The sequence below is a fragment of the Sciurus vulgaris genome (genome assembly GCF_902686455.1).
Source record: "Sciurus vulgaris genome assembly, chromosome: 5".
NCBI classification, from domain to species: domain Eukaryota; kingdom Metazoa; phylum Chordata; class Mammalia; order Rodentia; family Sciuridae; genus Sciurus; species Sciurus vulgaris.
In genome coordinates, this window is record NC_136465.1 from 178389123 (window position 1) to 178414736 (window position 25614).

At 52.0% G+C, this 25614-nt stretch overlaps 1 protein-coding gene across 2 annotated transcripts in view; it reads left to right on the plus strand.

The window, feature by feature from the left end:
• Positions 1-25614, plus strand: part of TBC1D22A (TBC1 domain family member 22A) — a 355623-nt gene that overhangs the window by 184075 nt on the left and 145934 nt on the right. For both annotated transcript variants that reach the window (XM_079140182.1, XM_079140181.1), the window contains one exon: positions 20628-20737. In XM_079140182.1, the coding sequence (XP_078996308.1) occupies positions 20628-20737 (110 nt within the window). The remainder of the gene's footprint in view (positions 1-20627; positions 20738-25614) is intronic.

Sequence of the window (25614 nt, forward strand, 5' to 3'; positions counted from 1 at the left end):
ACAAACACACAGGCTCCTGTGTCAGCAGGCAAGAGTCCACAGGCGAGGTGCACCGCATGTGTGCCCATGCTGGTTCAACTCTGCATGCTGGGTCCACAGAGTGGTGGGAGGGACCCAGAGCAGTTCAGCTGGCCTGAGATGTGTGGATGTTCTGCCCACACTTCTCTGAAGGAGCCAGTGTCCTGGAGGGAGCAGGCAGTGGGCCAGGACTCTGTGCCTGTCCTTAAACCCCAGTGAGAGTTTCAGAGGGCAAGGCATGTCCTCTGAGTGTCTGCCTTCCACTGATGTCCTGAAGGAATGGCAGCCTATTGTGAGGAAGGAGGGCGAATTGGCTCCGTTGGCCGCCATGTAGGAGTTCATTTTGATGGTCTTCTGCTTTTGAGTGCTGGCTTTATAACTAACCCTTAAAGAAGATGCCACTCGAGGTGCATTCCAATACTTAGGGGGACTGGACCCACATGGATGCCGCCCTCCTTCACTCAGGGTCCAGGCTATGAGCACTCGGAGGACCCTTGTGACTGCCAAGCCATCCTCTCATTTCTGGATGAGAGGAGCTGCCCCAGAGGAAGAAGCAGATTTTCCACAGCCATGGGGAGAGGAGGTGGTGGTTTGCGCTTGTCCAGGGCACTGCTCTGCCCATCCTCAGCGTATCTCTGCCCTGGCGAGGGGTGGGTGTACCTGATGTTCCCAGGGATCTGGGGAGCTCAGGCAGTTACTGTTGTTTATCTGGCGATAGAGCTCAGGGTCTTTGATGGGTCTGGATTGGTGTCTGGTCAGCAGTTTGTCCTGTGTCTTCTGTCTGCCCACCAAGCAACTTTCATTCTTTTGATGTGGGGGAGGCAAACCAATACAGTCATTAAAGTAGACAGCAAGGTAGACGGTGGAAAGTGCCAGGAAAGAAGGCAGAGCAGAGCCAAAGAAGAGGACGTGCTGGCCCAGCTGGGCCTCTGTGTGCAGGGCCAGGAAGGCAGTAGTGGGCAAGCCCAGTGCACAGCTGTGAAGCCGGCACAGCTTGGAGGTGGCCCTGGGCCTGCGGATGAGGCTGAGCGTGACTGGAGCAAACCTGCAGGGGAGACTGGCCTGAGACTGCGTGCGGGCAGTGGCCTGTAGGGCAGACCGTGGGAGTCAGCGGAAGGACTTTGGTCAGGTGGCCCCGAGGTAAAGGATGACTTTGGGATTGCACCAAGAGTGGTTTAGAAGGAGCAGCTGACAGGACTTGAGGCCAGTTCAGTTCTTGTGCTAATCTGGTGGGAGTGATAGATGGTGTCTTGGGCAAAGGTGTTGCTCTGGAGGCGTTCGCTCCGGAGGTGGTGATGTGTGATCGGGCTGGTTGGGTCTGAAGGTAGAGTCAATGAGCTGCAGAGGGTGAGAGCCAAGCCAGGGCTGGCCCTGTGTTTTGCCTGCTGATGGGGAGGTGGGACTGTGGCTCAGGAAGGCCTCAGGGAGCTTAGTCTTGGACAGGTGCTGCTCCTCTGTTGAAGGTAGTGTGGGGGCATCAGGTCTGGGCATCTGCTCTGGAGTGCAGGACCCTTCTCAAGGGTGGACACTATGGGGGCTGTGGCCCCTTGCCTCTCCTTTCTGCCATGGTTAGAGTTAGCTGTCACTGTCAGATCATTCTGGTCCTCCTTTCTGGTGTGGGTGCAGTGACATCTCGTCCCTAAGGAGTCCCAAGGACCTCCAAGGACAGCGAAGCCTTACCCATGGACACAGTTGCAGAGGATGTGTGCAGGTGTAGGGAGGGGCATGAATGGAGTGGGGTGAAAACCAGGGGACACATGTAAAAACCAGGGGACAGCTATCACCAAGACACATGACATGGAGCGGCACCCCTTCCAGAAGCTCACATATGTGAAAGCCAGGACAGCCACCCTGAAAACGTCCCATGATATGGAGCCTGCACCTTCTAAAAGCTCACAAACATGAAAGCCAGGATGGCCACCACTGGGATACATGTGGCAGTTCTGTTCTGCTTCTTGCCACTTGCAGGTGCTCTTTATTCTGTGGCTCTTCTTTACGGAACTTCCTTGCAGGTCTCTTTCCCTCACGTTCCTTGTAAGTGTCCAGATTTGGACTTGCCCAGAGCTGTGTGTGTGAGCCCATACATGTGTGTGCAGATGTGTGTGAGGTGACCGCCTGTAGGCTTCCATCTGTTCCTGCACACAGCCTTGACCCACCCCTCACTTCCCTCTGCTATGGTCACAACACCCACAAAGCAGACAGTGCTTCCAGCTTTTCCTCTCCCTGGGAAGTTAATGGTTAGTGTGGTGCCACGAAGTCTTTGAAAGAAAATCACAAAGTATGTATGTATGTATTATTATTATTATAGTCCCAGTGGTGTTTATATTTCAGTCATTATTATTGCAATAACAATATTCCAGGTTGCCACTAAAACACAAAGCCACTTCAGATGAACATTCTAGACCAAGAGCACTTGCTGAAGCTGGGCCACAGTGTCTGATTTTGGGCCTCTGTGGTTAGTTGCATGAGATTTGTGTATTGAGCATTTCCAGAGAACACGGAAGGGGTATGGCTTTGCCCAGGGCGTCAAGTGCTGAAAACACAGTAGGTCCAGTTGTGCTGAAGGAATGGCTGACAGGGCTGTGTTTCAGGCCAGGCAGGGCGTCACTGCTGTCCTTGAGTCCTTGGAGCTTGACTTTGTGATGAAGTGTCATTAGGGACGTGTCCTTATGCCTGTTGTCCAGTTATAGCGATGCAGAACCTGGACAAGGAGTTCAGTGGTGATGGATGGATTTTTTCTTTTAGGTCTATACAAAATTCATAAACCTGATTTATAACCACTGGAATTTGTGCTGCTTGAAGCTGAAGGCCCAGAACAGCTTCGTTTTGTAGGGAAGTCTTTGTCTACATGCCTGGTCTGTAGCCCCCACTTGTCCAGGGTGTGGAATCCCTGGGGGAGGTGAGGAAATGGTGGTGCTGTCTTCTCCAGACTCCCTGGAAGTCACAGTTGCTGTTACAATTGCGAAGCCAGCCAGAGGAGGCTTGTTTCAGTCACGGCTTCCCGTCCTGTGACAGAGTGCCTGAGAAAACTGACTTGGAGGGGAGGATTCTGTTTTGGCTCCCAGTTTTGTAGGTTGCAGACTATAGTCAGCTGAATGTTTTGTTTCTGGGCCTCATGTGAGGCAGGCTTCATGGTGGGAGCTGGCGGGAGGCCTGGGCAGGGGGAGAAAGCAGGAGGGACAGGAATACCCCTCCAGGGCAGGCCTGCTTCTTCAGTGGGCCCTCATAGTACATTTGGCTGTGAGCTTGTAGAGCCCTAAGGATTCGACCTCTTCCCAAAGCCCCACCTCTGAACACCTGAGCCTTTGGGTGACTCCTGGTCCAAAAAGTAATTAGCCTGTTTACCCTGAGTCGTGAGAACCAGATGTGCCCGCCGAGCCCTGGCTAGGGCTGGGATCGTCCACCCAGGGCAGATGTGGCCCAGTGTGCTTCAGGCGCAGCTTCTTCCTGAGGTCACTGTAACCACTTGTCCCTTCTGCCTTTGGCACTCTGCAGCCATTGTGCCCCTGAGCTTGTCTCCTTGACCTTGAAAGAGTCTTCCTCCACTGGCTCAGCATACCCTCCTGGCCTTGTCACTTGTCCCTTCCTCAGTGTCATCTTCCACGTCTCTGCTGCTGCGTGTTTGCCACTGCCAGCTGCTGCTCTCTCGGGCCTGCTCTGGCCTCTGCCTTTTCATCTGCATCTGCACTCCTCTACCCCTGTCTGCTCTTTGCCTGTCCTTGAAGATCAGGTCCCACTGTCTGTGTCAGGGCAGAGTTAGCCTGCTGACCCACTCCTGGCGCCCTGCGGTCTGTTCTGGTTGGTGTATCTGCCCAGACCTTGAGGCCCCCTCAGCCCATCAGACTGGTTCTGTGATCTGTGCTCAACAGCCCCTCCTCTCATCCGCTAGATCAGGACCACCTGTGTCTGCCTGTGGCTTCTCTCTTGACATGACCCTGGGCTGGCCTTTCACCAGGTGTGGTCTCATGACACCCTGCCTCTGCTCTTTGGGTGGGCCAGGCACAGAATGCAAGGGTGTCCTGAGATCATACCCTAGCGCCCACTGTCTCCCTGAGCTGCCCCTGTGACATTGGTCAAGTCCCTTTTGTACCCACTGCCCTTAGCAGCTTTATGGTCGGCTTCACTGCTTGCTTCTGTCTCCAGCCATCCCCGGGACTTGGCTGCAGCAGCCGTGCTAGACGATTGCTGCTCCAAAGGCCAAGAGAGAGGCCTCCCCCGTGGTTGACACTGCCCTTTCCTTACCTTGGACATCTGGGGCATCTGCCACTGTAAGTCAGCTGCTGCCTCTTGTCTTCACATCCACAGTCCATGTCCTGGGTGTGGCCAGGTGGGCACTATCCAGGGGCTTTGTACCAGGTCCATGTGTTTTCTCTCTGATGCTTCCTTGACTTTCTGCTTGTCACCTGGAAAGGACAACCTCTTGAGCTGCTTGTTTCCTGGCCCTGAGCCTTGAACCCTCCACCGGACTTGTTGACCTACCTGTCTGTGTCCCCTTGGAGTCTGATCTCACTGCAGGCCAGTGACTTTGCAGCTCGGGGCCAGCGCAGGAACCTGGCTTTGCTCAGCTGGTGAGTGCAGTGGGGGCAGTGTGGAGACCTGAGGTGAGCAAACAGGACTGTGCTGGCTCCCAGGGCTGACCTCTGGGCAGGGGGCAGGTGTCTGCTACCCTCTGCTGTGGGCTGGAGTCACGAAGCCACTCCAGCAGTCACAAAGTCCGTGGGTGCTGCAGCACTTAGGCAGAGACAGTTCCCCAGGTAGAGCAACATCCCCTCCCTGCCCGCTGCCTTATGTCCTATTCCTCCAGCTGCTTGCTGTCTTCTGAATGCTGTTCAGGGGCTGCTCTGTTTTTTAGACTGGGCCCTTAGCGTGCTGCAGGGTAATGGTTCCCATGGGGACATGCATTTTGGGTTTCCAGTGTGGGGTCTCCAACACATTTGGAGGACCATGAGTTCCTGAGGTCCTGCAGCTTTGCGTGCTGAGGGGCTGGGCATGCAGCTGCCTGCCAGAGTGCTGGGGGTGCCACCTCATCCAGGCGTGGCCTTGCAGGCCTGATGGCCACTGTGGTGGGCTGTGCACCTGCTGTCTCCTCTCCTGTTGCCCTCCTGCTCTTGGTTCTTTCCCCCTTTTTCTTTCTTTGAAGTTGAATACTTCAGTGATTCTGGTCTCTCCTGTCTTGGTTTATTAGCAAGGGTTATTCTGGGGTTGCCTCTGTGACACCTTTCACATTTGTGTGTGCACACCTGTGTGCCTGAGGCCATCTCTCCCGGGAAGTCTGATTCCTTTATTGGAGAATGGGCTTAGAAGCTCAGGTCTGTATGCTTGGTGTGCTCATTTTCAATTACCTTTTAAGGAAATTATAAGAAACAAAAAATGCCTTTCATATTTACCTTTCTTTTTATCATTTCCTGTTTTCTTCTTTTCTTCATGTAGATTTGTATTTCTGCATGATATTTCTTATGTCTGAACTTCCTTCAATAAAACTTTTTGGCTCTTTTTCAGTGTTGGGGATTGGGCATTGGTTAGGGCCTTGCACCTGCTGCCAAGTGCTTCACCGCTGATCTCCACGTCCCTCTTGACGTTCTTGACATTGCTTGTAGCACAGCTCCATAGTTTCTGTTTGGTTGAAGAGGGGTCACATTGGGCCGAGCACTCTGGGCTGTTTCTTTGAGTGCTCTGATGATGTCGCCGGCTGTCTGTGTCCTGCGTAGTCTCTGGTTGGGAGTCTGCTGTCACTGTCTCTGTTCCATTCAGACTTTGGTAGACCTCCCTCATGGTTAGTCAGTTCTGCTCTTCGTGTTGATCATGTGTTTACTTTTATCAGGTGCTCTGTTTAGCTTGGCATTGTGTTGTTCTCTCTGCACCCCAAGACAGGGGCTGGTATTGCTTTTCTCAGGTTTAAGATGAAGTTGAGAAGGTCAGCTGATTTTCTCAAGGCTACTTAGCCAGGAGGTGGCAGAGCCTGTATTGAATTCATACTCGTCAGGCCATGAGGAACAGGGAGCTCATGCTAGCCTGGTTACCATGCCATCACTGGTTAAAGGGGTCTCGGCATTACAGCCAGCCAGCCCTGGGCTCTGTCCTCGCCCTGCTTCATGTCCTGTGCCTTGCTGAGTTTGCATCTTCACCTCAAGAGCAGGCAAGAGTAACTCCCCTGCTGCTTGCTGTGAGTCAGGATTAGAAACGTTATGCACGCTGTGTGAGCACTTCGGTGGGTCCCTGGCATTTCTTGGTGGTGTTGTGCCCAGTTGTATCTGTTGGATTGAGGAACTGGGTTTTGCCAGGTCCCATGCCACCTTGATGCCATTCAAGTCTGAGAGTTGGGTGGCAGCACAGGCTCGCGACCCTGCTGCACTCTTACCCCTCCACTTGGCTCCCCCTGCCGAGCCCTTCTTCCACAGCAGGCACCTGTGCTGTCACCCTCAGAAGCGGTGTCCCCGAGTCCTGCCTGCGTTCTGCTCAGTTGCTACTCCTTTCCCATTAAACCTGCCGTGGTCTGTGGACCTGCCCACTCGTCCAGCATCCAGGCCTGTTCAGCTCTCCCAGGCCCATCTGCATCGGCAACAGGCATCACGTGGCAGAGAGCACTCCCAGCTGTAAAGCCCTGGGTAAGCATCGTATAGTTTGGTCGTTTGTTGGTGTGCTTGTCCCATGAACATTTTTAACTGCTCTTTCTGGGTAGAGCATTGTGCTAAGATACGGGTCCTGGGTTCCTGGAGTTTCCCAGTGACTCACTGTATGGGAGACCAGGAAATGGCTGACAGGGTGGTACTTCACTATGGGAGCTGTGCAGTGGGTTTGCTTGGGGCTGGTTATGGAAGCAAGCCAGTAGAGGCAGGGTGGGAAGGACTGGCCACAGACCTGGAGGGTCTTGCTGGAGGAGGGGAGGGGCCCAGATCTGGCAGTGACCTTGGAGGATCAGGCTGGTGACTGCAGGGAGGGTTGGTGGTTCCAGAGAGGTCCAAGGGACCCTCTTTGTGGGCCAGCCTGAGTCCTGTGGCTACTGAGGGGAACTGAATTCGGTGGTGGACTTTGGAGCAAGGTGGTTAGATGTGTGCAGCTCTAAGACTTCTGGCTCCCCTCCCGTGAAGCCTGCCAAATCCTCCTTCCTCCATTCAGGATGGGCTTTCCCCTTCCCTGGAGGCCATGTGCCTTGACCCCCTCTCCATCAGGCCCAGGAGGCTGTGGTCCATTCTGTGCCCAGTGGGCAAGGGGCACTGTGACTGTGTGGGCTGCTGCTGTCTCTTGAGCACTTAACTGCAGAGAAAAAAGGACTGCGTGGATGTGCTTATTGGCGTTGGGGCGGGTTGTGGGAAGGATGGGTGTGCCCTGTGTCCCGCAGAGCCTGTTTTCCTGGTGCCTGGGTGGTAGCTGATGGTACATGAGAGCTTCACCTGTTGAGAGTGCTGCCTGGGTCCCCATGCTTTCTGTTGATCTTCCTTGCTCACTTGTAAGGTCCTGGAGGGAGCCCATGCCCTACCGTCTGCATCCTGGGTGGCAAGCTGGAGCTCAGGACAGGCTAGCTGAACCGGAGGAGGGGACAGAATCGGCAGCTGCTGATATCTTCATTCAGCCTGATTTGGGCCAGAGTGTAATGGGTCATTCGCTAGCAGAGCTTTGGTGGAAATAATGCTGTGTGATTTAATATGGCGATTTTGTAGCAGTTTTTTTTTTTTTTTTTTTTTTTTTTTTTGGCGTAAATTAGCCAGTGATTCAGAATGTTAAATGCAGTAGAGATGGAAGTGATTGGATCCTAGTGAAGGATAAGTGGATCATGCTGGAGCATCCAAGGAGGGGTTTCTGATCAGCTTTGGGAGTGAAGGGGTTATCCTTGTGGTATTTTATTGAACCACAAAATGTTATTTATAACTCATGTCAGGAGCAATTAAACTGATTGATGATTAAGAAAGTTTAATAGTTGAATAATAAGATGCGGCTCTTGACAGCTATTTTTTCTCCTTCTGGAAGCATATTTTATGAGTCTAATAACAGTGGGAAGGGTGGGCTGTATAATACGTTGTGGTGTAATTATCCAGTGCTAATGTAATATTCAGTCTGGTGTTACATGGTATGTTACTTATAAAACATTAAAATACCAATTATGGGTTTTCGATTTATTATTGAGATGCTTTGTTAATTTTGACTCACCCTAACCAGGGTTAATCAGTACATGTTGATGTATTTGATTAAAGTACACTGATGTTGAATTGAATAAGAAGGGCCAAACAGACAAGCTACTTCCAGTGGCCCCAGAAGGGCGTCGTCATTTTGGTCGTCTTGTGCGTTTTTGTGGGGAGGTGGTGCCCGTGCTGTGGCATGTGGCTGATCGGTAGCTCTCCTGGCCCACCTCTGGAGAGGGGGCTCGTACGTGGAGACAGCCGCTCACCTGAGGCCCATCACGGCCGCTCGTTGGGCTTGTGGAAAAGACACACAGTGAAACAGTTCCTTTAGAAATAAGGAGAGCTGCTGCGACGGAGGAAGCACACGGGCACTACCTCCCCATAAGAACACACGAGGCAGCCAAAATGATGATGCTGTTCCGGGGCCACTGAAATGACTTATTTTGTGTGTGTGTATGTGCTAAGTTGTTTTTCCCAAAATTCATGTGTTGAAGTCCTGACTCCTAATACCCAGAAATGTATTTGGAGAGACTCAATTGGAGCAAATCATATTCCGTGCATCTATAATCATGCCAAAATGAATCCTAATGTTATGTGTAACTATTATGAACTGGTAAAAACATGAAACAAAAACTGGCTATAAAGGTAAAATGAGGCCACCGCAGTGACCCTAACCCCGTCAGTGAGAGGAGCGCAGCAGGTGCCCGAGAGGGCACAGGAAGGAGGCACCACCCACACAGCCGGGAGCGACCTCTGCCAGTGCCCTTGTCATTGAGCCGCCATCTCTGCTGCTCTGACAGCGCCTGGACCAATTAATTCTGCAGACTGTATGCCAGGCATTAGTTCCCTCTGCAGAGTGCATATGTAGGTGCTTTAATTTTCGTTGTTTTATACTTTTCTGTATTCTCCAACTTACTTGTGGAGTCATGTGTCCTAGTGAAGCCTTGTAAGGACGATCATGTCCCTTTGCCTGGGGAGCTGGAGTTTCCAGGCAGCGTTCATCTGCTGGGAGTCAGCTGCTCACCTAAGTGGTAGGAGTAGCTTCAGGAGGTGTTGCTGTCCGCCCCAGCCCTGAGGCGGCGTGCGTCCTGCTGTGGTGTTCTGGGATCTGCATTGTGTTCCTCGGCTGCCCGCCAGGGGGCGTGAGGGACGGGTTGGGTGCTTCACCTGAGGCACTGCTTCTCTCCTTGATGGAGGCTTAGTTTGTAGAGCGCTGACCCAATGAGCGCTGGTTCTCTGGGATCTTAGATTTATATGTATTTTTTAAAAATATTTTTAAAGTTGTTGATGGACCTTTATTTTATTTATTTATTTACTTGTGGTACTGAGGATCGAACCCAGGGCCTCACACATGATAGGCAAGTGCTCTACCTCTGAGCCCCAGCCCCAGCCCAGATTTGTTTTTCGGCTTCTTCGGCCTGGAACTGGATCCAACCCCAGCTAGGTTTGAGAAGGATGCCTGGGAGTTGGACAGATGGACAGAGAAGGATCGCCTGGACACACTCGTGGCACGGGCCCTCTGCCCCGTCCAGTCAGCAGTGTGAGTGAGGCGTGGGAGCGGGCTCCCTCCTGGCCCCGGCACACAACTGTTCAGAGGCAGAGCAGGCCTGGCAGGCAGAGGGAGGGACAGTACCGGGTTCCAGCCCAGCTGGATGCAGCTCAGTGTGAGTCCCAGAATGAGGCTGTGTGGCCAGCAGAACCCAGGGGGCCTCTAGCAAGGGAGGCCTCTCTCTGCCAGGGGAGACGAGAAGTGGGGCTGGACCCGGCCCCAGCTGGGAAAGCGCACAGCACCCCCTCCCTCTGCCTGGCTTTCCTCTGTGGGGAAGAGGGCAGCTTAGAGAGCAAGGCCTGGGGCAGGCGTCTCTGAGGAGTGCTGCGACAGGGTAACCTGCAGAAGGCGGAGGGTGTGTGGGGGGAGCGCTGGAGGAAGCGCAGGACACACCCACTTCACTGGCTGCATGGACCCCCTGGCACCCCATGTCCTGCAGTTGGTGTGGCTGGGGGAATGCTGGGGCAGGCAAGGGCGTAGGGCTCCTGGCGCAGGTGGCAGCCTGGGCAGAGGCCCTGGAGGCCTTGTAGGTTGGGTGAGGCTTCTGTTAGTGGGCTGGGGGCTGCAGTTTCTTTTATGTCTGTGATAGTCTCCTTGAGTGGGCATGGCTTCCTAGGAGTTTTGCAGAACCCTTCATTTAAAAGTACACCAGGCGCCTTAGGTGTCCTTTGTGACTGGACTCTAGAGCTGGCTGTCCATTTCCCAGGGGTCATGCAGACCTGGCCACCCAGCCCCTTTGCAGCCCCCCATTCCCACGGTCCCACCGCAGGCAGCTTCTCAGTCTTGTTTATCCCCTGGCTGCGTAGCCATCCTCTCATTACACTGGGGTGGACAGGGTTCTCAGCGTGTCACGTAGAGGGACCTCTTCCTGCCACTTGGTGGTGGTTGGTGCTGCAGGAGAGCTGTGATTTCTGGGCAGTGCCACCTATAGAAAGGTCGAAGTCAGCATTAACCTGCTTGCAGCTAGCCCCTGTCCTCACTCAGCTAACTTGTCCCTGGCTCTGCTTGGCTTTGGGCTGAGAGCTCTTCATGCATTGACCCTTGATAGCAAGGTCTTCAGCTTTGTGCCAAGCACTGGGACCCTCCCCAGCCGTGGGACCGTTCTGTGTCACTTCTTTTGCAGTGGTGCTGTGCTGTCTTCGAATGCTACAATTTGAAGGTGTGCCCCATGTTCACATGTTGGCGGCTTTGTCCCCAGTGTAGCAGTGTTAGAGGTCAAGCCTCCAAAAGGTGATGAGGCTCTGCCTTCCTGCGTGCATCAATGCCATCACCAGAAGAGGTACCTGTTGGGGTGTTTCTTGCAGCAGTGAAACATCTGAACCACGTCAGCATCCCAGAGTGGGGCCATGGCCAAGCCAGCTGGAATGCCCCCAGCTCCTCAGACTGCTGTGGGTTGGACTGCAGCACCCCTTCCTGCTCTACAGTCTCAGGCCCTGCAGGTGGATGCTGTCTGCTGAGATGTTCACCTGTGATTCTGGATGCCAGGACGGGAGTGTGGGTGGCACAGTGGGGGGGGAGCGTGGGGGTGGGCTCTGGCAGGTGCAGAGTGGTTGCCATGCACTTGGGCAGAGTTCCTGTCCTTTAGTGCGAGACTAGGAAGGCCAGTCTGGGAAGCTAAAGTATTCTTGTGGGAGTGTCCTTAGCGCAGGAGCAGATAGCCCGTGGAGTGAATTGAGCTGTCTGTCGCTGAGGAAGAGGTGTCTGTGGGCTGTGCCTCGGTCATGCCTTTTGAACGTGCAGCCATAATGACCTGCAGGGTTTGCAGCAACCACAGGCCAGGGCGTGCTCTGCCCAGCGGGAAGGGACAGCCCCACGTTTCACATGGAGGTCCATGTATCTAGCGATTCATGGAATTCAAGGTTCGAGGGTGGAGGGGCTTCCCCAGGTTCAGGAGCAGCAGGGTCGCGGCTTGGGCTGGCGAGGGCTGTAAGCCCGCAGGCTGGAGCAGCAGCTCTCGCGGCCTCAGCGGCTGGAGGAGTGCTCACCACACTGCCATCTTGGGGCTCAGGTGCTGTTCCAGTGAAGGAGGAAGATGCCGGATTCACTGTCCGCCCGGGGGAGTGGCGTGTCCCGCCCACTTTCATTTGGTTTGGGCATTTCCACCTTGTGCCTGAGTCCTGCCCAGAGCGTGAGCCACATTAAAGGTAGGGCCTGGGGCAGCCTCCTCCCTGGTCCCCAGAGCTCATTTTCCTATGGCACACCATCTGGGCTTAGCAGAACTCTGGGTTTTAGAGGCTCTGACACTGTCTTGCGGAGCATGGGCAGAAGTGTTCTGAGCTGTCCTTGTGGCTCAGAGGGCCCGTATGGATCAGTAGGAGCCATTCTAAAGTTTGAGATCTTGACTTTTATTGGTAAATGGGGTGTGTCCTATTATATTGATGTGATTTGATTTAATAACTAATGATGACTACTGCTTCTTGAGTTTAACTGACTTTCTTTGATAAATGACCTTATCTGGTCATTTGATAATTGACCTTATTTTCTTCATTTCCATTGGCCGACTTCGATATGCTTCTTATTGAGAAATCATTCATTGTACATTATTGATGTGAGTGTGTGGCCTATAATGAATTAAAAATGTTTCTCCAATTTGTTTTAATTTTTCACCTACAACCACTTTCAAATTCTTACCTGATAACAGCCCAATTTTTCTTACTTTCTGGGCTTTGGCCTAGAAGACTTCTTGATCCACGGACATGTGCCTTAAGCTTTTGAAGGGAGGATTCCCTGAGGTGGCACTGCATTCTGCCACCGCACAATGAAATGGGGGAAATGTCTTTGCACAAAGCTCTTAGTGTGACTCTTTTGTCACAGTGGAGCATTTCCACGTGGGAGTGAATGTCAGTTGCCTTCTCAGCGTGGCTTCCAAGGTCTTTGGAATGAGCCGAGCCTCTTGTTAGTCCACCTTTCTTTCCATTTGCCTCCCTTGCTTGTGATCTGCGTGAGGGAACATTTTGCTGATTGATTTAAAGACCTGTTCATCCATCGAGGGATTATTTCTGACTTAATTAGATAAAGGGAGTGAATCAATTTAGTGGATTGATTTATGATCACTTTGCGTTTTCAGATTATCATGACTGAAGAAAGCTTATTCTCTATGTAAATTCCTGCTGTTGCCCTGTGAAAGGTGGGTATCTGCAGAATCTTCTAATTGGAAACACAGAGGTGTAGAGGAGGTCCTAGTGGAAGGCCCTGGGCTCCTTCCCTCATTGACAAGTGACGGGGCCCAGTCCTTTAATGCAGTGCACGTGTGAAAGGCAAGCTTTGGTCCTGGGTGAGGAGCGCGCCAGGCTCCCGCATCGTGGGGGCACATCCCTGGGTCAGCGCCCCTCGTGCCTGGCGTGGTGATGTGTACCTTGCTGCTGACTTGCAGACTGTGAGAAAGAAGGCAGGACTGAGGTGAAAGCCTGCTTCATCGGGCAGGTTGGGACCCTGTTTTCCTGAGAAACTGTGCCTGTCATTCCCAGAGGCTCAGCTTTGTAATGGCTGCAGCTGGTTAAGGGTCTCAAAATAGCAAAACAACCCTACTCTATCTTGCTGGAGCCTGAGTTTGTGAGTAAGGGGGTTGGCAGTGCTGCCCCACCTGAGACTGTTGTCTTAGCTTCAGCAACAGCTTGAGTACGTCATGTATTAAGAGATATTGGGCTTACTCCTTTTCATTCTTGAAAGAACCCCTGGGCGTGGGTTTCTGAGCTTTCCTCTAGTTGTACATGTCGTTACTCCTCTTGATGACAAGCCCCGCAGTCTGTTCCTTCACGTGGCACGCTCATTGAGCCTCTGCAGTGCACCGTGGAGAACAAGGGGACTGGGTCTGGCCCGCCAGGAGTTCCTTGTGCTGTGGGGACAGCAGCAGAAGGTGAAGACACAGTAGAGCTGGTGGTGTGTGTTGGGGGGACTCTGCAGGCCACGCTCCTCCATGGTGCGGACCAGGACTTCGACTCACAGCATATGGAAAAGGCAGGTCCAGTCAAATCCAGAGAATAGCAGGAGGTTCATTTTTTTCTTTCTCAAAATGACATGTTCATGACCAGGATGGTCGAAGGTCCAGGAGTGTCTTTCACTTTGCACCTTAGTGTTCAGGCCAGCACTTATTTTCCTGTGTGGAATGTGATGCCAGTTTCTTACACATTGTGGGTATACTGCTTCCCAGATGCCCCCGTTCCCCAGTGTGTCCTTAACTGGGGGCGGGAAGTGAGTGGGGCTGCCCAGAGGCCTCTTTGGGCTGGGAAGTTGCTCTTGGGCGTGGCCTCCCATGCTGAGCTCCTTGTGTTTATTCTGGAGTCATTGTCTGTTGACACCTGCCCATGACACAGGCTGGTCTGCGGCTGCAGGCAGATGGGTGGAGCACGCAGCCTTGAAGCAGAACTGTTCAGATGGTTATTTTTTGTTATTTGATTGTTATTTTTATTAGAAGTTACCATTCCTGGTACTAAACCAATTTCATCATAGCATGTTTTTACTGAACCAAAGAGTTTTGTGAATTCATAGTCTTGAGTTGTGATGCTACTCTTACCAAAGCAGGATCTAGTTTCTCTGCATTGGAACCCAAATCTGCATAATTAAGTGCTAAAATTTCCAACAAAGTGTCAGGTTTTAAGATGTAACGTTCCCAATTTGGGAAATGCAGAGATTAGATCCACAGAGCAGTTTCGGCTTCCTTCAGAGGAACAGAGCATTTTTGATTACCAGTTAAGCTTCTAACCTCGTGTAGAGATTTCATGCAGGTGTGTGTTGCTTAGGTGAGTGGCATAGTCATACTACTGTCACTCTCTCCCCGCCCATGGCTGATGCTCCTAGGTGCACTGGGCCTTACCTGTGCTCTGTGCCCTAGACCTTCGTCCTACCACCTGGCGCCCTTTCACGTGTTTAAACGGGGGATTTGACCATTTCCCAAACAGCAGCTCTTCCCGTGGATTACAATGAGAGACTTGAACTTGGATCAGGCCTTTTTGCTTTCTTGCCCTCCCTGATAGTTACAAGGAAGAGGTCCAGTGCTTGGGTCTCCTGGCTGTTTCAGATGTGGCCTTCACTGGAGGCAGGAAGGCCTGTGAGAGGAAGGAGCCTCTGGCCTGGGCTGTCCTTGTGGTGCATCTCTGTTGAATGATGGAAGAGGCTGAGGTGGGGTTCTGTTCATGGAGTCGTGCCTTCTAGAGTTGAAGCTGCGTGAGGCAGACTCAGAGCCAGCTGGAGCCCTCCATGCCAGGCTGTGTTGTCTGGGGGACAGAAGGAGCACACAGTTTCTGTTGCACCATGGCCCCTGGTTTGTGGTCAGGCCTTGCCAGTTTGTGCTGTGTCCCCCACCGGCAGGCCCCCATGTGTGTCCTCACTTGGACTTTCCCCAGGATGGGTCCTGTGCACACAGGTGGCGCCTGCAGGTCTGGTTGTGGAACTGGATGACAGGCTTCCCAGTGTGAGAGGTGGCAGCCCTGGCGGGCAGCACTCACCACCATCAGCCTCCCTGTGCCTCTTGTTTTCTGGGCATGGAAAGGTGGATGGAAATTAACCTCTCTGTGTTTCCCTAGAGCAGCTTTTTGGATATTTTCAAGCAGCAGTTAGGTTCCTGTGTAGCTTTCTCCCTGCTTGGCTTGATCTCCTCCCCTCTTGCACTGTCACCTGGATCCTGCACCCCCATCACCCTGCTGTCCATTGTTCTGTCCACCCACTTGGCTGTGCAGACTGGACTGTGCTGGTGCTCGTCATCCTGCCTCAGGTCAGATCATCTGCAAGGTCAGTGTCAGCACCCTTGGGAGCTTTTGCTGTGGGGACATTCATATGGGGAGAGACAGACCCTAGCTAGACACTTCCAGTGGCTTGGGCAGTGCCATCTTCCCTGTTGCAAAGGTGGTAACTGCATTGTGAGGACACACCTGCCTCTCCCTCGGTACCTTCTGCAGAAGACAGGGGGAGGCTCCCGCCCGCTGGAGGGTGTCTAGGGCTCCCTCAGGCTCTGGTGCAGAGTGGAGCTTTCCATGCAAAGGAGTTGGTGGTCGAGGTGAGGTATTTTACAAATTGACCGTTTCACTTAATAATAAAGCAGGACAGCATTTCCTGAAAACGTTAATAAGCCTTTCTACAATCTAAGATGACAAGTGAAATTATTTTTAAGTAAGCCTCTGTTTTTATATCCTGGGGCTTTACGTTCTGTGATGGTCCCCTTGAGACAGCTGATCTCCCCCTGGGCTGCGGGAGGTCCTCCTCTGCTTCCTCCGGTTTCTTGAGGTTAGCTTGTGCACTTTTGACCCCTTGGGCTCATCATGGCTTACACCTTCTCAACTTGCTGTCCCCAGGGCACAGGGCCTGCCCTGTGCAGGGAGGTGCTGTAGGTAATGTAGGAGAAGAGGGGGCTGGGTACACTCGAGAACAGTGTTGAACATGCTGGTGGTATTAATTTATAATTACACAATTAAAGTAAAAACTAGAATGTAGTCAAGTAATTCTATTATTTTTAACAGTGTATTTAGCTTAGATGTGTCACCTAGAGTGGACCGAGAGGAGGTGGAGATCATGGGTGCCATACCGCCCGCCTCCCGTGCCACAGCCCAGGAGTCCCGGCTCACCCACTGTCTGTCCCAGCCACCTGCCTCTAGCACCTTGTGGAGCAGGGCATCTTCATGGCCCAGGTGAGGATAGGTGCGCCCACTTCTCTAGGAGCCGAGGCAGCCCTGCCCGGAGCTCTGTTTGGGCACCACGTTCCATCACGGCCTGCTGACCTGCTGTCACCTGGGGGTCCACAGGGTTCCCTTTGGGTGACATTCCTTCCTTTGAACCTGCGATTGCTTAGAATTCCTCAGAGTCTGTGTTTTTCTCTCTTTTGTGATCTCAGTAAAACTCTTTCCACTGATGTGGATGGTGATCTCTCCTGTCTGTGTGACACATTGTTGTGGCTGCCCAACTGCAAACGTCCGGACCCAGTAGCCTTTGGCCCCTGATCACCGGGCCTCCCTGGGTGCTCCGTGCTCCAGTTCCGCCCATCTCGGTCTCTCCCTTCCTTGACCCTGGACAGTGGCATGCCTGGTGGAAAGGGTGTATCTTTGGAGTCACATGGCCTTGGTTTAGGAAGTCTGTTCTGACTGTTGGCTTTTTTGGGGTCTTGATTTCGAGGACACTTCCCCCTGCTGTGGGTAACCTCTCCCTGGTCCTTGTGGCAGAGGGGTTAAGATCAGCTTCCAACAGATGGAAGGGACCCAAACCTGCTGATCACGTGTGGTTCTGTCCAGCCATGCTTCCAGGACCGTCAGTGCCCTGTCCTCTGTGGCCCTGGATGTTCTTGCCAGCCCAGGGGTATTTCTGCACCCTACGCCTGGGCTCTGACTCCACCGTCATAGCCTGGGGCTTCCACAGTGACCTGGCCTGCTCTTAATGCCTTGGGCTAGCTTGGGGCTGCCGCGTTTCTCTCATTCTAACAGTAGGGGCAGTTCTGATTCTCTTGGTGGTTAGAAGACAAAGCATCATACAAGCTCTCCTAGTTAAATGCCATTATCTCGCAGCATCAGAGAGGAATGAAGGGCCCACTGTGAGAGATGACACCTTGAGCAGGCTGCTGACATTTCCTTGGGTAAACTACTAAGCCGCTAAACAGAGTAAGAGGACTTGGGCATCTGCTGCCTCCTGCAGCACCTTCCCTGCTGCTCCTTGTGAACCAAAGTGAGGCTCCTGAGGCTGGGGGCAGGGGCTGGGTGGTGGGGTGGGCTTTGCTGTTCATCTTTTTGGTAGTTGAGCACCCATGTGCTAGTAAGGCCCTTGAAAGTGAGAGCGTGTCTTCGGAAAACATCTCAGAAAAAGTCCTCTGATGATGGCTGCTGATTCAGTTCCCTGCGACTGGGAAATAAAATCAGATCCACTCTGAACCTGCGGTATGTGGGATTGATTCTGCTAATGCTGTTTTCCCAGCGGGCAACTTACAGTGGGAGGAGGCTGTTCCTGTTCGTGCTTGTCCTTGGCCTTCCTGGTTCACTAGCAGGAAGGCAGATGGGGGAGCTGGCCTGTTCCTAACATTGCTGTTTGACCATGCCCGTCGGTGAGTTCTGAACCCAGGGCCTTGTGCATGCAAGGCAAGCGCTCTACTGACGGAGCCGTCCCCCAGCCCCTGGTGAGTTCTAGAGCCCTAGCTTCTGTGTCTGACTCACCTCAGCAGCCTGAGGAGTTCGGGAGGCAGCACCTTCCGTCAGTCTCTGGAGGGCTTCATCAGGGAGGGTGCTTAGGTCAGACGCTGGGCTCCTGGGCCAGCAGGGTTCCTAGGCCAGACTCTTTACAGAACTGGAACTCAGAGGGTAGAGCGGTCCCCACATGCCAGAGCAAGAGCCTGCAACCCTGCATGGCCAGGGTTGGACAGGTGTCCCAGGCTAGCTGAGACCAACTGGAGCCATGGCCAGCAGGGCATGCTTGTCGTCCTAATCTTAAATCTGGGAAAAGTCTTGGGGTGGTGACCACCTGTTTGACTTTTGGGTATTGCTGGGGTTGGTGAACACATGGGGCAAGAGAGTGAGGGTCCAGGAGGCAGTAGGCAACAACAGCACCCTTGACAAGTGGGGGTCCCAGGAAGACTGGCCCCTCTTCCACCTGCCTGTCCCCTGGGCCACTATGGTACCCAAACATTTGTTTTGCCCCTAGTGCCTGGGCTTCTTGAGGATCTCAACTCTCCTGCCCATCTCTGTGTCCCATGCTTGGGCTTTGGGATGGTTCTCATACAGGTGTCTGCTGCCTGTCTTCCACATCCACCCACAGGTGAGATGACCCAGCCCACCCAGGGACTGCTGAAACACCGCATGGCCCCTCCGTCCTGTGCAGTTATCTGCCACAGGATGGGATGAGCTGCTGACAGCTGCTGTCATGGTACACTCTGAGAACAGTGTGCTGAGAAAGGGGAGCCAGGCATCCCAGGCCATCCAGCGTGTGACTGCACTCACATGAAGAGAGATGGAATTAGGGTGGTGGCTTCCAGGGACCCTGGGGAGGGACAAAGACTTCTTACTGGGGTGATCAAAGGGCTCTGGAATTGGTGGTGGTGACTGTGTGACTTTGTGCATATGCTAGGGACCCCTGGCGTGTGAATTTACCAAGGTTGAACTTTGTGGGAAATGGACTGGTCTTAGTTTAAAAGCCTCACAGCCCAAGCCAAACCTAAACAATACTCCTGAGTGAACAGGGAGCTTGTGAGTGCTATCTCTTTTTGGGTCCTTTATAGACCCATTCTCTTATTGTTTCAGAGAGAGGCATGGTGGGGTTGGTGGCCTCTGACCCATGTTGGCTGTGTGTCCAGAGCTGTTCCTATCTTGCCCCAGCTCTTGAGGCCACTCCCCACCCAGGGATGCTGCTGTGGAAACGCTCTTCCCTCTTGACTTTCTGGTCTCCATTGTGAACCAAGAACCAGGGAGGTGCTGTGCTTGCTGCTGGTGTGAGCTGGGTCTGTGCAGGGAGGCAGTGTGCTTGCTCCTTGCTGGCGTGAGCTAGGACTGTGCAGGGAAGCAGTGTGCTCACTCTCTGTGGGTGTGAGCTGGGTCTGTGCAGGGAGGAGGTGGTGTGCTTGCCCCCTGTGGGTGTGACCTAAGACTGTGCAAGGAGGTGATGTGCTTCCTCCCTGTGGGTGTGACCTAAGACTGTGCAGGGAGGTGGTGTGCTCACTCCCTGTGGGTGTGACCTAAGACTGTGCAGGAAGCTGGTGTGCTCACTCCCTGTGGGTGTGACCTAGGACTGTGCAGGGAGCTGGTGTGCTCGCTCCCTGTGGGTGTGACCTAAGACTGTGCAGGGAGCTGGTGTGCTCCCTCCCCTGTGGGTGTGAGGTGGGTCTGTGCAGGGAGGTGGTGTGCTCGCTCCCTGTGGGTGTGACCTAAGACTGTGCAGGGAGCTGGTGTGCGCGCTCCCTATGGGTGTGAGCTAGGACTGTGCAGGCTGCTACTGAGGGGGTTGGTGCTGAGGACAGGTAGCAGGTGAATGTGAGGTGAAGCTCTGGTCCTTTCGGGGGTCATGCTGCCCAGGCTGCTGGCCCAGGGCTGTCTTATCTCCACACCCCGCCCGTCTGTGGTGTGTTGGTAGTGGTGATATGACGGAGGTAAAGGACAAGCAGATTTGAACCCAGGAAAGGGCGCCTGTCCATGAGGAGTCCTCAGTAATTGCAGTAGATGCTGCTGTTGTCAGAATTGTGACTGTCCTGTGCTCAGGACTTTCTGCATGTATCTGGGCTAATGTGCCTCCTTTCTTAAAGGACATTTTCCTTGCAAGATGTATGCGCATTTGCAAATAAAACAGAAGAAAGAAAATTAAGTAATAGGATCCATAAATTTTAAACATTTGTGAGTGCTATGCTGGATGATAGTTTTTGTAAGGATCTAAAATTAGTTTGTTCAAATATCTGATAAAGCATTTGAATTAGGCATCTGTTTTGCATTTTAAAAGTTTTAAGTTATGTTTCCTCTTTGGGTGTGCGACACTCTAAAGAGATTTCTAAGTGCATGTTGTCAGTTATTTTGTTGAAGCATATCTGCGTTACTGCTTTCTGGGTGTTTGATCTTACAGGAGTATTTACCCAGTGTAGTTTTGGAAACTTTAACATTGGAAACAGGTTTTTAGAGGAACCATTGCTAAAGGAATATGTAAGTATATTACAGAGTTCAAAAAATCTGATGGAGAAACTTATGGATCTGTTAGGAATAAGGAATATATCCCAAATTCTTTCTGATTAGAATATGAAGTGCCTGAGAAGCAATAATTTACAATATACCAATCATGTTAATTAATCGGAGAAGATTCAGAATATCGATTTTTCTGCCACTGATTAGGTATTAAATGGAGGCATCAGGTGCTGAGGCGTGAGCTGCCCGAGCCAGGATGGTGGTGGTGGGAGGGTTGGGCTGGCAGCGCCTGGCGTGTCTCTCTGCCGTGCCTCCCTGTTTTGTGTATTCCTGTGGCTAATGGCACCTCATCTTTTCCATGCTGGCGCTGCCCAGAGGAGGAGGATGTGGCCGCGGTGGATGTGTCCAGCGTGCCTGCGGAGGTGCTGCGCAACATCGAGGCCGACACCTACTGGTGCATGAGCAAGCTGCTGGATGGCATTCAGGTGAGCCAGCCACCACCTGCCGCCCGCAGACCCCGAAAGGCGTTCCTGGGAGGATGCTGGGTTCGCACCGCAGCCCGCTCCTGAATCTTAGCCTGCCCGTACCAACTCCTGAAGCCACGTTTCTGCATGTGGAGCAACAACCCGACTTCCTCAGGGTGACGGGTGTGAGCTGTGTCTTTGTGCCCCTTGGGTGGTCATGATATCCTGCTCAGGGTTCCAACCGGAAGGTGGGTATAGTCTGTTCCCTGTGGCTTCTGGTTTCCCACCTGTGGCCCACAGATGCCAGCCTTCAATTCCAGGAGACATTGCTCACATGTGGCCAAGTGTGTTTGGAGGAAACTGCCCCTTAAAGGGCATTGAGGTCGGTGCAGCCCTTGTCTGTAGCACCTGGGCCTACAAGCACCTCTTAGCCCTGGCATCCTGGGGTGCCAGGCTCCACGTGTTGGGGACTGTGGCTGCCTCTGGCCCAGCATGCCATGTTGAGGTACTGCTGGCACACCTTTCCTGCAAACTGCTGTGCTAGGTGTTGTGCTGTAAACCCAGGAGGCCATAGGACGTGAGGTGTGAGGCCTCATGGAGCTTGCCATGCCTGCAGCACAAGGAGATGGCAAGCATGGCCAAGGACTGAGTGTGGGGTGAAGGAACCCCAGAGGAGGACCTGTCAGACTGGAGGGAAAGCCTCAAGCGGGACTTGGCGGATGGAAGCTTTTGGAGAACCTGACTCCGCTCCCGAGGATTGCTGTGGGAACCCTGTTGGCAAGACCCCTGCAGGGATGCTCGCAGTAGGCCCGCAGGTCCCCCAGGGGCAGGGTGGGCCTTCCTGTAGCAGACAGGAGGCAGGACCTTGCTGCACTTGTCTTGCTTTTCCTGGACTGTTGTTACGCTAGCCGTGCCTGGTGCCCCTTGTTAAAGAGGTCTTGGCTCAGTGGCTGCATCTGAAAGAATCAGAGCAGGACTTTATGAAGTACAGCCTGAATATTAATTTGAATAAGCGAGCCACATTGGTTGTATTGAGGAAAATCGGGTCTGCATTGCTTTCAATAACTAGGAATGGATGAGGAGGAATTAGAATCCCTCATATATGTGAAGAATGGAAGCCCCACGTCTCCTGCTGGTCCAGATGTGATTGTGACTTAATATGCTTCTTGTAGAGAAAGATGTGCCCACTAGAGACGTATTTTGACCCGAGTGTCAATTTTTCATGTCTCTCCTTTGTTCGGGTCTTCTTATTTTTTATTTTTCCTTCTAGAACTTAAGGCTTTCTCCTTTAGAAGAGGGATTGAGTCATGATGTAAAACTGTCAATTCCCACTGTCGCTTCTTTGGTCGTAAGTGACGGAACTTGTGCCATTTAAAAACAGGATCATCAGGTTTGTGTTTGTAAATAAGATCAGCTGTACAGTGCGATCGATGCTGGCTCTCATTTCCCCTGAGCTTGTTGTCTGAGAACAGGGCTTATTGACAGGGCTGATAGCAGGTGCTTCTCTGGTGTACATCACTGAGTGGGGCAGCCCAGTGTGAGCCATCATCTTTCTCCCCTGTGGTCACAGTTGAGTCCCTGTGAGCCCCACTGAGCTGAGCTGAGGGATGTCACAGGGAGGGGGCACTGCTTTCATTCCTATGGCTGAGGCTGCTTGGATGACCAGAGTGAGCCTGCTGCAGACACTGTTGGGGATACAGGCAGGGGCTATGTTGTTGTAGCTTTAGATACATGTGAGGAGAAGAACGTTAACATTCCTTCACATGGACCAGAGTGGCAGCCCCAGGGGCTCGGCGCCTCCGTCCTTGGTCCAGGCCACTCTTACACCTGGCCGTTTCCTGCTCCCAGCCTCCCTGACCTCAGCTGCTGCTTCTAAGCCCTGCTGAAGCATGTGTCTCGGCTCATCTCATTGTGGCTCTGGTCCAAAGCCTCCCGGGAAAGCCCTGTCTTGCTTCTGTTTGGCTCTGACTCTGGGCTTCTCTCCATGTTCCCAGCCACTTGCCAAGGTCAGGCCGTCTGTCAGGGTGTGCTAACTGTCTGCACCATCGCAGGGACTGCGTGGAGTCACTGCACTCAAGCTTCCTCCTGAGGAGGGAGCACTGCTGGTGCACATCTGGGGCCACAGGCGTCCTGAGTGGTAGGAGTGGCTGTGGTCGTGAAGCTGGGCAGTCCTGGTGCTTGCTCAAGTTGGTGTTGCACCTCCTGACAGACCTGGGGTGACACCTGCTCACCAGGTGCTGAGATAGATGGGGCTGCCTGCCCAGGATTATCAGGCGTGTGTGCAGCCCACATTCTGACCCTTGAGCCAGGGTTTTCTACTGTCTGTGAACTTTCACAGCTGAAGTAGTGATGAGTTCCATTTTGCAGGGTAAGTTCCAGAGGCACAAAACACCTGTCTGCTTTACCTTCAAACACACTGGACAGTGGTCACTATGCTTGTGGTTCATCTGGGAATCTCAGCCTGAGATTCGGTATTCCACAAGGTTATAGAAACTGATGAGTTCACTCTGTTGACTTGGCCAGGGTGTGGTGAGCATCTGCCTGTAGGGGCGCTGGGCTCATGTGACCAGCACTGCCCTACTGTCATGGGAAGAGGACAGCTGACAGAGATGAACACCCAAGTGCAGGCTGGGGAGGGACACACCCCTCTCCCAGCAAATGCCTGATGATGCTGGGCCACCGTGAACAGAAGATGGACTCCTTAATAATCAGACTCTCAGGAAGGAAGACTGGGGACCCCACTGGATGGCTGGAGCATTTGGGGGTCATCAGTGCTCTGGTCATGTGTGAAAGAAAGTGCAAGCTGGCCCTGCCCAGGGAAGTTGAGGTGCTGTCCAGAGTCAAAGCATGTGGTCACGCAGCGAGTAAACCTGGATCATCGTCTCAGGACCTCTTGACATTCTAAGAAATCACTGAAGAACCAAAGAATCTCCCACCAATTCTCTTGATACTTATGTTGAATTTACAAACAATTTAAAAATATTTAGTATCTTGTTTAAAAATAATAATGTCAAGCCCAGTATATGCTATTATTTTATGATATCATTTTTATGATGAATTAATATTTTCTATTACAAAAATATTTAGTGGTGGGAAAGGCGTTTTTTCTTAAACTTTTTGCAAGTCTCCTTAATGTCTAACTTAAAAGAATACAAAAAAAATCTCATATATGCTGATGCAGTCAATATGTTGTAATTTTTTTTAATTGAAGTACATGAACAAAATTTAGCCACACATAGGTGTGTGGTTAGAAAAGGGAGTGTTTGATATCTTTTTCAAGTGGTGTGGACTTTTCTTTAATACTGTCTTATAACTCAACAATGGAGGTTTCGTAAGTCCAGCTGCAGCGTACCATCTCATCTGAAGGCACATCAGTGAACACGTCGTGCTCAGTTCTGTCACCCTCCATTGACTGCTCTTGTACTTTGCATCTTTTACCCACATGTGGCTCTGGAACATCACACGTGGTTGTATGAAAAAAGCTGGATGGTACACATATGCAGCGCTTCTCAGTGTTGTCGTGTTTTGATATCAAAACTTGGTTGTGTTGTTCTTACAGTATCGAAGCTTCATGTTCACTGGCATTACTGTGTTACTAGCATTCTCATGAAGCAGCTGCAGCCACCAGGCCTAGAGTGGCAAATGAAAGTCTTCCAGAACTGGGTGTCTGTCTTAAAAGCTCAAATAGCTGACAACAATTATGATCCATTGTTTTCTTGAAGCAACAGGCTGTGTTCATTTTTGAGGGAGTGCCTGCTGGAGACTCACGTTTTAATAACCCATTTGTCTCAAATACTTGTCTTTTAAGTAAAAATGATGTTTCTTGAAGAAGGTGTCCAGCTGGGCTCATAGCTGAAACCACCGCACTGAGATCTGCCTTGGGAGACAGTGCCGCTGCGCAGCAGGCACCACAGGGCTCCACACAGAGTGTCGGAAAGATGTCTCCTCAAGAACTGGTACTAAGCTCATCTTAGAAGAGCAATTGGACTTGATTTTACTGTAGTATTCAGATTCCTACTTCTTCAAGGGCAGTCTTAAATGAAGCCGCCTTTTGTCTTAAACTGTGGCATGTGGCACTAGGAATGATTTGTGGCTTTGGCATGAATTTGTGGTACAGCGTGAATTCCTGCTAGCTTGCTCACAGGGCCGGGCCTGTGTTCACTGGTGCAGGTGTCAGCAATGTCCACATTCCAGTTTTGTCATGAAAATGGTTTCGATCTCACAGAACACTTGAGAAAGGCTTGGGGACCCCAGTAGTTGACTTGCCAGGCTTTGAGGACTTCTGCCTGAGAAAGTATGCTCTCTCAGCAGAGATGAGAGAGTCCCGAGCAAGCAGAGGAGGAGTGCTCCAGAAGACACTGGCCACCACTCTGGTCAGGGACACAGAGTGCTCCACTAGCCATTGAAGGGCCATGGAGTTGGTAGGTTTAAAGTGTCAAGAATAAAGGAACAACAGTTTTAAATGAAGAATAATATTGAAGATTTAGAAAGAACTGGAAAGAACTTCTGGCAATCAAAATTATAGTCATTGAATTTATAACCCATTAGACACAACAGAAGAGAGAATTAATTGACTTAAATGTAGTTCTGAGAAAATTACTGAATAGGCAGCATAGCGAGATGCTGAAAATAAGACCGAGATAAAGAGCTAAACAGAACGAACAAATAGATCTAGAAAGAGAAAACATAATGGAGAAAATTCAGTATTTATAAGATCATGAGTGAGGATTTTAAGATATTGTTGCTTATGTGCAGTGAACAAAACAAGTCCCAGGAAGGATGAATTGTGCCAGGCGTGGTGGTGTACCCCTCTAATCCCAGTGAGGGAGGCTAAGGCAGGATCACAAGTTCAAGGGCAGCCTCAGCAACTTAGGCCCTAAGCAACTTAGATTTTGTCT